This window comes from Argentina silus (assembly GCF_951799395.1).
Source record: "Argentina silus genome assembly, chromosome: 12".
NCBI lineage: Eukaryota > Metazoa > Chordata > Actinopteri > Argentiniformes > Argentinidae > Argentina > Argentina silus.
The window spans coordinates 19,401,872-19,414,371 of record NC_139666.1 but is presented as its reverse complement, the minus strand read 5'-3'; the positions used below and the strand labels follow the sequence as shown (position 1 = coordinate 19,414,371).

At 47.8% G+C, this 12,500-nt stretch overlaps 1 protein-coding gene across 1 annotated transcript in view; it reads left to right on the top strand.

Annotated features, from left to right (window-relative positions):
* myo16 (myosin XVI) overlaps positions 1–12,500 on the top strand; it is a gene marked incomplete at its 5' end in the record, with an annotated part of 90,386 nt that overhangs the window by 27,519 nt on the left and 50,367 nt on the right. The window contains 8 exons of the mRNA XM_083681463.1: positions 16–124; positions 3,412–3,536; positions 3,771–3,896; positions 6,604–6,679; positions 8,215–8,365; positions 8,909–9,047; positions 9,324–9,434; positions 12,237–12,302. Of these exons, the coding sequence (XP_083537589.1) occupies positions 16–124; positions 3,412–3,536; positions 3,771–3,896; positions 6,604–6,679; positions 8,215–8,365; positions 8,909–9,047; positions 9,324–9,434; positions 12,237–12,302 (903 nt within the window). The remainder of the gene's footprint in view (positions 1–15; positions 125–3,411; positions 3,537–3,770; positions 3,897–6,603; positions 6,680–8,214; positions 8,366–8,908; positions 9,048–9,323; positions 9,435–12,236; positions 12,303–12,500) is intronic.

The window sequence follows — 12,500 nt, the reverse complement described above, 5'->3', positions numbered from 1 at the left end:
TGCGTTCCTGGGAAGGCTGGCGTGAACGTTCTCCTGCAGGACGTGAACGGGAACATTCCTCTGGACTATGCCACCGAGGGAACCGAGACCAGCTACATCCTCCGGAAACACCTGGAGGAGAACGGTACGGAGCGGCACATGTTTCTCCGGCTTACTTCCTGTTTCCTGTGTTGTGTTGTGTTGTGTTGTGTTGTGTTGTGTTGTGTTGTGTTGTGTTGTTACAACCCTAGCTCGCTAGGGAAAAGAGAAGCAACATAAACCCGATGGTGTGGATAAAATTAAAGTTATTTATTAACCAGGAAATTTCAATGTCTTTATGTTACAAACTACAACAAAAAGGAGGCAAATTCCCTCTGGTTGCTGAGGAAATCAAATAAACAATAACTACAAAAGAAAACTGGACTCCAAAAAGAGTGAGTCTCTGCTGCTATCTGAGCTAAATAAAAGTAAATACCAATAAACCAAAAACCTCACCAACTAAACAACAGTCTCAAACAAAAGTACATAAACCCACAGTCGCCCCTTGCCCTAGTGTTTCTAACATTAACAATAAACTACGTGACGGGCGGGGCGTAGCTGCGACCGTCACAGTTGTGTTGACTGTGTTGTGTTGATTGTGTTGTGTTGTACTGTGTTGCGTTGCGTTGCGTTGCGTTGTGTTGTGTTGAGTTGCGTTGTGTTGTGTTGTGTTCCATTGCATTGTGTTGTGTTATGATGTGTTTGAGCTGCCCTGTAAACATATATATGCAGACCGTACTTGACTGAGTAGCTAGTCTGTTTCTATGTGTGCCACCTCTCCAGCCATAGACAGAATGGTGACTATGCTTAGGGCAGTCTGACACTTTGTTCTGCCCCATAAGGCCTGCATGTTGATTTACTGCTAGCTTCAATGGGACATTCCATTCATTTACATAATCTCACCAGTTACAGGAGGAGACTGGATAAGAAATTAAATAAAGTGGGAAAAATTACTTGGAAGTAGATTTTCACAACCAATTTCCCCGTTTATAAGATATTGGCTTAATTTAAAAATATGACATTGAATGGTCCATAAGTCATGTCCACAAGTAATTACAACCAGAGGTGGAGGAAGACAGAAAGACTTAATTAAAGGAAATGGTGCCTCGCTCCATGAATGATTGGCAGCCATATGAATGATAGAGAAAAAGAAATTGGTTTCCCAACCTTGCACCAGCCCAGCCTTGCCTAGCTCACCCCAACTCACCCCAACCCCAACCCAAACCCCAACCCCAACACGAACCCCAACCCCAACCCAACCAACCCAGCCCAGCCCTGCCTTGCCTAGCTCCCCCCAACTAAACCCAATTGAACCCAATTGAACCCCCAACCCAACCCAACCCTAACCCAACCCAAATCCAACCCAAACCCAATCCCAATCTCAACCCCAACCCCAAACCCCCAACCCCCAACCCAGTCTGTCCATGTCCCAGTGCAGCTAAGCTGAGAGAGATGACAACGGTACCCTCCCAGGCAGGATGGGGGAGGTGCTAACATGCTAATATGCTAACAGTAGTAATGGCAGGACTGGCCCTGTACAGTGCACAGAGCCATCCATCTGCCCCAGAGTGGAAAGACACTCAAGCCCCTCTATCAATGCATCAGCACGGAGAGACTGAGAGAGATGACAGGGCTGACAGAGGATGTACCTTCCTCCATCCTCTCAGCCTTGTCCCTGGGGTACAGTGAGGCAGGGGTAATTTATTACTAGCCCCCCACCTCCCCCCATCCTCCCTCCTCACTCAATATACAGTCCAAACAGAGGAATGATACACACACACACTCACACACACAGACACACACACACACACACAGACACACACACACACACACACACACACACACACACACACACACACACACACACACACAGACACACACACTCACTTGTTTGTGTATGCTGGCATAGATACACAGGCACACACACACAGTACACACATTCTGTTATACTCCTGTCCAAACAAACTGAGTTGAAAGAACAGACAAACTGCTATCTGTTCAAACTTGAATCCTGATGCTTTAGGCACTCATTGTTTTGTAACGATAAGTGCAATTTTATTTCCATAGTCCATTACGTCTCCAAAATGCAAACAACTAGAAGGAGCGTGATGGTACCTTGGAGTAAGCTATGGAGTAATCTACGGTACTGCTCTGATGCTCTGCTGTCTCTTACCTCTCTGTCTGATTCTGACCCACTTCTCATGTCCCAGGAGGTACTCTATGGTCATTGTACCTTCTGTGAGGCTGTGTGTGTGTGTGTGTGTGTGTGTGTGTGTGTGTGTGTGTGTGTGTGTGTGTGTGTGTGTGTGTGTGTGTGTGTGTGTGTGTGTGTGTGTGTGTGTGTGTGTGTGTGTGTGTGTGTGTGTGTGTGTGTGTGTGTGTGTGTGTGTGTGTGTGTGTGTGTGAAGGTGAAGTGCACCCTCAGGCTGAATGATGGTACAGTAGTACAGTAGAGTAACTCAGTCCAGAGAGAGAGAGAGATTTCATCCATCACTGGGCACATGGGAGCACATGGGATCACAACACACACACACACACACACACACACACACACACACACACACACACACACACACACACACACAGCTGCCTGCTGGTCCCCCATCTGCTTTTGACCACAATGGGGAGTCCCTTGCTACTTCATGCCACCATGCACCTCCTCTCTTCTCTGTAGCTAGACTCTATCCCCCCGCGCCCCCCATGCCCCCCCTCCAAGTCCCCTGCCATACCATCATGTTCACACTCTCTCTCTTGGTCTCTGTTGCCATAGCAACTTACTGGCTACAGGCAGTTACTACTAAACACCCTCCCAAAGTGTATCTGGTTCAAGTACTACACATACACACACACACCCCGTCTCCTCTCTGTTTCTACATCTCTGGGCCAGGGGAGGCTCGTGGAGGTAGAAATCGGAGGACGGGCCTCATTGTAATGCATGGAACGGAACGAGCAATGGCGTCACATGTTTGATACCGTTTCTCATTCTATCCCCGTGCATTACAATAAGCCCGTCCTCCGATTTCTACCTCCACCTGCCTCCCCTGGTCTGTGCCCATAGAGAAGGATGGAGGGTGTGTATTTTGGTGCTATAGTATCCTCCACGCCTGTTGGCCCCTGAAGCAGGCTTTGGGGACTTGTGAAAATATCAGCAAACATCTTCCTGCAATCCTGCCTGAGCAGCCCTGGCTAGCCTGACACACACGGGGCACCACACCGGAATCTTCCACCTGTTTACTGAGGGAAATCGATGAATCGATTTATTCCCATTTTTACATAGATGCACAGCAATTGAGAGTGAGGGATGTCATAGTAATGTAGCTATTGTGTGTGTGTGTGTGTGTGTGTGTGTGTGTGTGTGTGTGTGTGTGTGTGTGTGTGTGTGTGTTGTTCCAGGTGTGGACGTGTCGTCCATGCACACCATGCACACCCAGAGACCCAGCACTATGCTCTCTGATGTCAGACAGCTGGTCTCCAGCGGGGGCAGCCTCAACCAACGCAACGACGAGGGGGTCACTCTGGTGAGAACAAGCCTCCTTTACTGTGATGATATTAATGCTGGGGCAGGTGTGTGTGTGTGCGTGCGTGCGTGCGTGCGTGCGTGCGTGCGTGCGTGTTCTGTTGCTGTAAATCTACCTCTAACCTCAACTCCAACTCCTCTCTCTCCCCCTCTCTCTCCCCCTCTCTCTCCCCCTCTCTTTCTGTCTCTCTCTCCCCCTCTCTCTCCCCCTCTCTTTTGGTCTCTCTCTCTCCAGCTCCATATAGCCTGTGCTAGTGGCTACAGGGAGGTGGTCTCGGTGCTGCTGGAGAGTGGGGCGGACCCCCAGCCCTCCGACGACAGCTATTGGACGCCTCTCCACCTGGCTTCCAAATATGGACAAGTACAGTACCAATACACACACACCCCTACACAGCCTGGCTGAATTGTATTCAATATATAGTTGTCAATTGACAATACCCTTGTTCATTCTCCCTTAGCACTTTGAGACAACTTAATAGGTTTAGGCTAAAGCTAACAACATATCGATTTGATTCAATGAAGGGGAGAAGGGAAGGAATAACTTTCAGTAATGGAATGCTGCCCTAGTCTCCTAAGAAGACCCACGAGGAGGTGAATTGTGTAACAGAACTCTCCCTTCTTCTCTCTCTTGGCTGATAAACGGGTCTTTTTGGGGCGCGATCGATCAGTTTCAAGTTCAAAGTGCTGGCATGGCACTAGGTATGCATTCATGAATGCCTTTTAGATTAGCAATTTTAATAGTGTTTCTCACAGGGAAGGAGATTGATTTCAAGACAGGGATGGGATGGGGTGGGGTGATGGGGAGATTGGGGGGGGGGGTATCAGGAAGGGAAGTGGTGGCGTTAAAATCTTGCTGACGCAGTCAGATATTTAATTACATTGCTGGTGCTGTGCGGTTGGGTGCTGACAAAGAGAATTTATTCATATTTCTTTTTTAAAAACATTCTTTTTTTCCGCCTTTGTTCATGTTCCCGGAGGCCATGTTTCTTCTCTATGGTGTGGTTTAAAGTCTCTCTCTTCCTTATGGTTACCTCTGTCCACACTCTCCATCTCTCTCTTTTTTTCTGTTTCCTTCATCTTGATCTATCTCTTTCTTTCTATCCCTCTCTACCCCTCGTACTGTATCTATTTGTTTATGAGTAAGATCCCCCATGCTGTACACACACACACACACACACACTCACACACACACCATCCATGAGGGATGTTTTCCTGGCCTGGATTATGTGTAGTCCAAGACACACACACACATCACAGAAGGGGACTCGTGGGAAAGTCTGCAGGATAGATAGATGGGTATCTTAAATGAGATGTCAGTCTGCTGTGATAAGAAATTCATCCATGCAGTGTGTGTGTGTGTGTGTGTGTGTGTGTGCGCGCGCACGCACAAGTCTGTCCACGTGTGTATGTGTGTGTGTGTATCCGTATGTGTGTGTGTTCGTATGTGTGTGTGTCCGTGTGTTTGCACCTAAATGTATTTGAGTGCCAAGTGACAGAGTAGAGAGGTAGGGAATCGATTAGGTTTTCTCTGCAGTACTAAATCACCTCAGAACTCCAGACTTTATACCCGGCCCTCTCTGGTGGCTGGCTCTGCCTGGCTCCCTGCATACCAACTAGCCTCTGAAACCTCACCTCACCATCGCAGCCACTCACAGTAACACCGAGAGGCACATTCACACACGTCCTCACCTCACACTCGACACTTAACATATCCTAGGAAACATCCTAGGACAGCTACACGAGAACCACTTAAGTCGATATTAATATGTACAGCATATACGCAGAATGTCATAACATTAAGAACAGTTATTTTGCATCCGCCACTGTTCATTCTAACTGACTGTACTGCCGTCGAAAGGTCAGTCGTGAAGCGCAGTGAGTTCAATATTTTATGAGGCAGAGAAGCTAACTGTCGCTACAGTACTGTTGGTTGAGTTAGCGCGTAGAATTAGCTCATACCGCCAATTCAAAAGACCTGTGTCACCGTAGCTGGTTATTCAGTAGCTCGCTACTGTAATAGGCTAACCTCTTAAGCCTCCATGTACAGTCTGCCCCCTATTACCGCGGCTAATTAAGCTTCTGTTTCTGCATGCATGGCTTGTGATGGAATTTTACTCTGAGCTACAGGTCTGGGATCAGGTTACCCGGCCGCCAGTCATTAGGGCAGATTCAAAGTAAGTGACTCTGTATCAGAGGTTAGCGAGTGCTCGCTCTCACGTTTCTGTGACCTTTTTCCTGGTCCTGGTCTGAACTTTGATCCCAGCTAGAGGGTCATTAACGTGGCGCTATATTTATAGGGTGTGTGTGTGTGAACTGTGCCCATGCTGCAGCCTCAGACTGCCCAGCCAGCTATTGATATGGGTCAGAGCCAGGTGCTGAATGTGCTGAGTCACTACTTCTGTACATATCGTATCATCTCTCTCTCTCTCTCTCTCTCTCTCTTGAGGTGTGTGTGTGTGTGTGTGTGTGTGTGTGTGTGTGTGTGTGTGTGTGTGTGTGTGTGTGTGTGTGTGTGTGTGTGTGTGTGTGTGGTGTGTGTGTGTGTGTATGTGTATGTGCGCCTGTATCGGATGTTGATAGATGATCTCTCACCAATTGCCTCTGGCATCCCATCCTTTATCCCTCATCAAGCAGAGAGCAACATTGGCTTCTCTCACACCACAAATCAGGGATCACACATTACACACTTCACCCACAGTGCACAACACACACACACACACACACACACACACACACACACATTGCACCTCCCAGATCACATGTCATATGTCACAAATCACACCTCTCCAACCACACATATCACACACCTGGGGAGGGAGGAAGGGAGGAAGGGAGAGAGAGGGAAGGAGAAAAGAAAGAAAGAAAGAGGGAGAACCTATATTGAATGAAAGGGGAATCAAACAACATTGGTGTTGGATGGGTCTTCTCAGAGCAAGGCCTGCCAGATGTCACCTAGATCTTGATCAATTATATTCCATTTTCTCTAAACTAACACGCAATGTGTGCGTGTGCGTGTGTATGCGTGTGTGTGTGTGCGTGTGTGTGCGTCACTCTTTCTCTCCATGCAGACAAGCATCGTTAGCCAGCTCCTGAAGCACAACGCAGACCCTACCCTCTTGAACTGCAACCAAGACAAGCCCTCAGGTAATTCAATGACACACACACACACACACACACAGATAAACACATACAGTACACAAACACACACACACACACACACACACATACAGTACACAAACACACACTTGCCGCAAGCACATGGTAATGAAGCAGAGAAATGGCTTTCGATTGGCCGAGCTGAGCTGTGTCTTTCTACTGTCTCCGATGAAGCAGAACCAGCACACACACCCTGAAATAAAGCGTATTCATCACCACTGGCTTGTGTGTGTGTGTGTGTGTGTGTGTGTGTGTGTGTGTGTGTGTGTGGGGGGGGGGGGGGGGGGCGGTCAGTCAGTGTGTGTCGGTGTGCTGTTACCCCATGAAGGCAAACTCATCTATTACCTTAAGATATAATCAGCATCTTATTCCCTCCTTAATCCTGTCACATAAACACGCATGCACACACACACACACACACACACACACACACACACACACACACACACACACACACACACTGAGTGAATAGATTAGATGTGTTTAGGGTAATCATGAAAGAATAATTTGATTCATTTCCTAATGGGTATGAAGGTACAATGTGATTAGTCATATGACACATTTTCTTTTCCTCGTTGATGGAAGCATAGGAGTCTATCAGAGCATGTCCAGACCTACGCCATGCCCTTCTAATTCAATCTGTGTGTGTGTGTGTGTGTGTGTGTGTGTGTGTGTGTGTGTGTGTGTGTGTGTGTGTGTGTGTGTGGGTGGTTGTGTGTGTGTGTGTGTGGGTGGGTGTGTGTCTGTCCATATTAGGGGTGAGGCAGCTCCTCATTGCTGTTTTTGACAACACATTGCCACTCCTTTGCTTGAAATCTACTGTCGAAAAATAATTAACTCCACAGCTTGATAGTAACCACATACTGTATAACACCACCAATGTGCCAAAGCCTTTCAGACGTCATCGCCATGCTACTGAGACCCCCTAGAGAATGCCAAAGGAATCTCTATCATTGTAATGTTCATGTAAACGCAGTTTATAGGGGATAGACTCCTGCTCCACACCCACACACACACACACACACACACACACACACACACACACACACACCACCACCACCATTCATCCCCCCAGCATGATTTCACTCTAGACTAGCCTATGTAGCGTTAATCAATACTCCATTCTAACATGGAGGCTTAAATCAGGGAAGACTGTGACACCACAGGGAGACAGAGACAATCCCTTCTTTTTCACTTAGAAGGGAAGGGAGGGAAAGAGAGAATGGGATGGGAGTCTAGGGGGTTGTCACTCTCCGTGAAATAAAAGAGGGGATCAAGCTATGACACAACTGACATTACAGGTAACTGACATTACGGGTTAGAGTGAAAGGCTCCTTTCGGTGAACAATCCTTGACTGATTCGGAGCTTAAAACTCCTCATTTTGGACTAATCACTGATCACTAATTCCGTTCCATGCATAACAGTGAGACTGTCCTCCGATGTCTACCTCCACTGGCCTCCCCTGTATGACACACACAGAGGAACCCACCCAAACCTGTGCTCTCTGTGGTCATGTTCCCAGACATAGCCGCTTCTGACCCTATGGTGGACTTGCTGCTGAGGGCAGAGGAATGCTGGGCACAGAGGCTCAAGGACCCCTCCGCCCCCCTGCCCCCGTCTGACGGACGCTATGAAGGAGGGGCTCACGACGTCACCACACCCGTCAGGAAACTGTGAGTGTGATGAGTCATTCATTCATCATCTATTATAACCTACATGGGAGCAATGTTTCAGCATTTTATTCTGTTTTGGATATGTAAACATTATAACACAGATTATGCCTAGTCCTGGACTAAATCATACTTTCAAGCGAGATTCTCGATTGAAAATGTTTTTTAGTCTTGGACTATGCATAATCCAGGTCCGGGAAACCATCCCTTATGGATTGTGTGTGTGTGTGTGTGTGTGTGTGTGTGTGTGTGTGTGTGTGTGTGTGTGTGTGTGTGTGTGTGTGTGTGTGTGTGTGTGTGTGTGTGTGTGTGTGTGTGTGTGTGTGTCTGTGTCTGTGTCTGTGTCTGTGTCTGTGTCTGTGTGTCTGTCAGTGTGTGTCATTGTACTGTTACCCCATGAAGGCAAACTCATCCAAAAAATTGCTATTATTACAAATCTCATGTCAGTGCTACTGTGGTCAGGTGATTGAGTATTTCTTTGAGGCTTCATTTATGAACCATAACTCTATAACTCTAGCCTCGTATTTCTTACTCTCCCCCATGCAGCACCCCTCTGTCCCTGCCCATCTCTAAGAGGGACAGTCTGCTGGAGAAGTTTACCATGTTCAAGGAGGTGGGGGGGGCTCTGAGCAGACAGCCCTCTCAGGATAACATACTGGAAGGAGCAAGCAGCAAACTGGAGCAGGCATGTACACACTCACACACTCACGCACGCATGCACACACACACACACACACACACAACACACACTCACACACTTGATTAAAGGCTCTGTACAACAAATAATACACACATATTCTTAGCTATGGTTTTACATTTAATAACATCTCCCCTACTTCCAAATATGCACTTGTTTATCAGATCCTGTGTAGATATAGCGGGTGGTTGTTGGTTGCTTGCTACAGTGGTTGGGCACATGCAGTGTGGTTTCTATAGTAACCCTGGTGCCGTGGTGTTCCAGGTGAAGCTGATGCCGCCGGCGCCTAATGATGACCTGGCGTCTCTCAGTGAGCTCACAGACAGCAGCCTGCTCTACGAGATGCAGAAACGCTTTGGCAACGACCAGATCTACGTATGTATTGTATCACCATACAAACACACACACACACACATACACACACACACACACACACACACACACACACACACACACACACACACAGACACACACACACACACACACACACACACAGGCACAGGTTCAGACACAGGTTCAGACACAAACAAAAACCCTCTCACTGGGGCAAGCTGGTTCATTGTACAGTGTGTGTTTTCTCTCCAGTGAGGTTTTGGGGTCTGGGCATGATGGTGGGATGTATTGATCCTGCATATTGAGCTCCACTGTGAAAGTGGTAAAAGAAACCAGTCGTCGTCGCCCCACCCCCCGGGGGTGACTGGTATCTGTGCTGCTGCCAGCGGCTGCTTTAGGAGTGGTCTCCTTTCTACCAGTCTCTCAGAAGCCTGGCCAACCCTCCGCCCCCCACCTCTCTCCTCAGTTCTGTGCTAGTGACTGCTGTAGGAGTAAGACCCTATTTGTTGTCAGCCTCCCTCCCTCCATTCTGTCCTGTGCTCTGGGCTAGTGGCTGGTGTGAGGCCTGGCCAGGGGCTGATGTCTGGACAGTGGCCCAGGAGACTCACTGCCTGCTGGCCAGGGACAAGAGCCAGGGCTGGGGGGAGATGAATAGATCCACTCACGGCAACCCTGCATAGAACACACACACACACACACACACGCACACGCACACACACACACACACGAACACACACACGCACACATACACACACACACATACACACACACACACACACACACGCATGAACACATCCACGCACAAATGCACACACACATACACACACACACATTTTCCCCTGTTGGAAAATCAATGCCATTTTAATCGATGAGAAGAAATCCATGACTGCATTTATGATTCGCATATGCACACCCCCCCCCTTTGCCATCATTGGTTTTAGACCGTTATAAAACCTGTTCATTGTAGAGTTTTCGGCCTGGTCTATAGACTTCCCTCACCATGGGGGGGGGGCGGTGTGTTACTGAAGTGGAAGCCAAATCAATGTGTAATAGCCAGAGTCATTCTGCTCACTGTGAAGTGGCTCTAATAGTGTGTTATTATTGAAAGCCAAATGGAGGAGGGAGAGATTCTTCACAGAGGGAAGGGAAAGGAGGGATAGAGAGGTAGAGGGAGGACAAAAAAGGGAGGCAGAAGCTGTGAGATTAGAAGAAGGGAGAAGAGCCAGGACAGATGATGAAAAGAGACAAAAAAAGGAAGAGGGGTTGATAAAGAAAAGGAGAAGGAAGGAGCCAGGGTGGAGGAGGAGGATGAGGAAGAGAGGAACAAAGATGAGCAACATGAAGTGGGGGAGGAAGATGGCATCAGAGAGAGAGAGAGAGAGAGAGAGAGAGAGGGAGGGAGGGAGGTGGAAGAGAAGAAGATCTGAGATGATGACCATGAAAGAGGAGAGGAGACCGGAGAGAGGGAGCAGGAGGAGGAGGAGGACTGTGAGGAGGACAAAGGCAGTGAATGGTCCATATGTTCCCCAGCAGGGCGGTCAGAAAGAGGGCTTTGATGAGTGCTCTCCAGTCTTCTGCCATGGTGGAGGGAGTGTTACAGAGCCAAGCCTGGGGACTGGAGGAGAAGAGCGAGGGATCGGGGAGGGAGGGAGGGAGTGAGAGAGGGATGGGCTGTAAATGTAGGAATGATGGGAGGAAGGGATGAAGGTTGTGGGGGATGTGGATTTTGGGGTGTTGCCATGCATTTGATGCTATATGATGAACAGCCTATTTAAGAGACTTGGCAGTGAATGAGATCCCAGTTGGAGTTTGAGCTCAACCTTCCCAAACCATAACCTTGAACATTAGGGGTATAAAAAAAACAACCTAAAACTGACCTCAGATCAGTGTCTCGGGGCGGATTCATCCTACTGCGTTTATCTGTGAAACTCATTAACCTTCAGCCCGAGCCTGAGGACAGAGCAGCATGTTAGGGATAAGACACTCACAGTCCCGGCAATCTCTCAGGGTACAGGGGGTTAGTGGTGAGCGGTTAGTACACAAACGGCCTCAGGGTCTCTTTGTGGGAAGGAGAAGGGCCAGCCTAGCAGTTTTAGCTTCAAGGGTTTCCGTGTGCGTCTCCCTCACTCTGGAGAGTGGAGGGTTAGCGTTAGCATCCAACACAGCCTTGAGGGTCTGTGAGTGGGAGGGAGGGCTAGCCGTTTTTAGTTTGCTAACATTATGTCCCACCCTGTGTAAGAGGGCTAGAATTAGCATTTGCACTCGTTCCCACTCAATAACACTTTACTTAAACTCCGTCAGTAGGCCTGTGGTAAGACTGCCATCATAATGACATAACAGGTGTTGTAAATATTCATGTTAGCGTTGATGTCTCACTCCAGGAAGTGTTTTAGCGTGCCATTAAAGTCAGCATTTGCCCTTGTTCCCGCTATGAGGAGATGCTAGCATGGCTGTAAGCTCCAGGGGTTTAGCGGTTTGTGATGACACAGCCTTCTCTCCTCTTGTCTGTTTGTGGAAGGGATTTAGTCTATCGTGCTAACATGACCTTCAGGCTTCCTGTGTGTTGAGATGGGGCTGAGCGGTTCACCGTCACCTAGCTACATGAGTTTAGGGGACAACAATGTTTACCCTAGTGCTGTGGTTGGCAACATTAACATGCCTTAGGTCAAGAACAAAACTCCCATGCCTCAAAGCCAAACAGTTTATCACCATCCCCCACTCCCATGACTAACTCTTTCAATTTCAATCACGTGTATTACCCAGTGGAAGATACTAGATACTGTATGCATTAATTGAAGACGTTATGGTTGAATTAATCCCAATGATTTGTTTTTTTTTCCACAGACCTATATTGGCCACATTCTTCTGCTTGTTAATCCCAACAAGGACCTGCCCATCTACTCCACCCTGGTAAGTACATAATTATAATGTGCATAAGTGCGTAATAAGAGCTATAATCTTTCCTCTATGGAATAATGAGTGGAATTATGTTGTGTCTGGTTAAGGTCTACTATGTGTGTCTGGTGTCATATACTGTATATCTTGATACTGTGTGTTAGCATGTGATTGAGCGCTAGCATCTGAATGAACTGTGTCTTACTCTGTGTG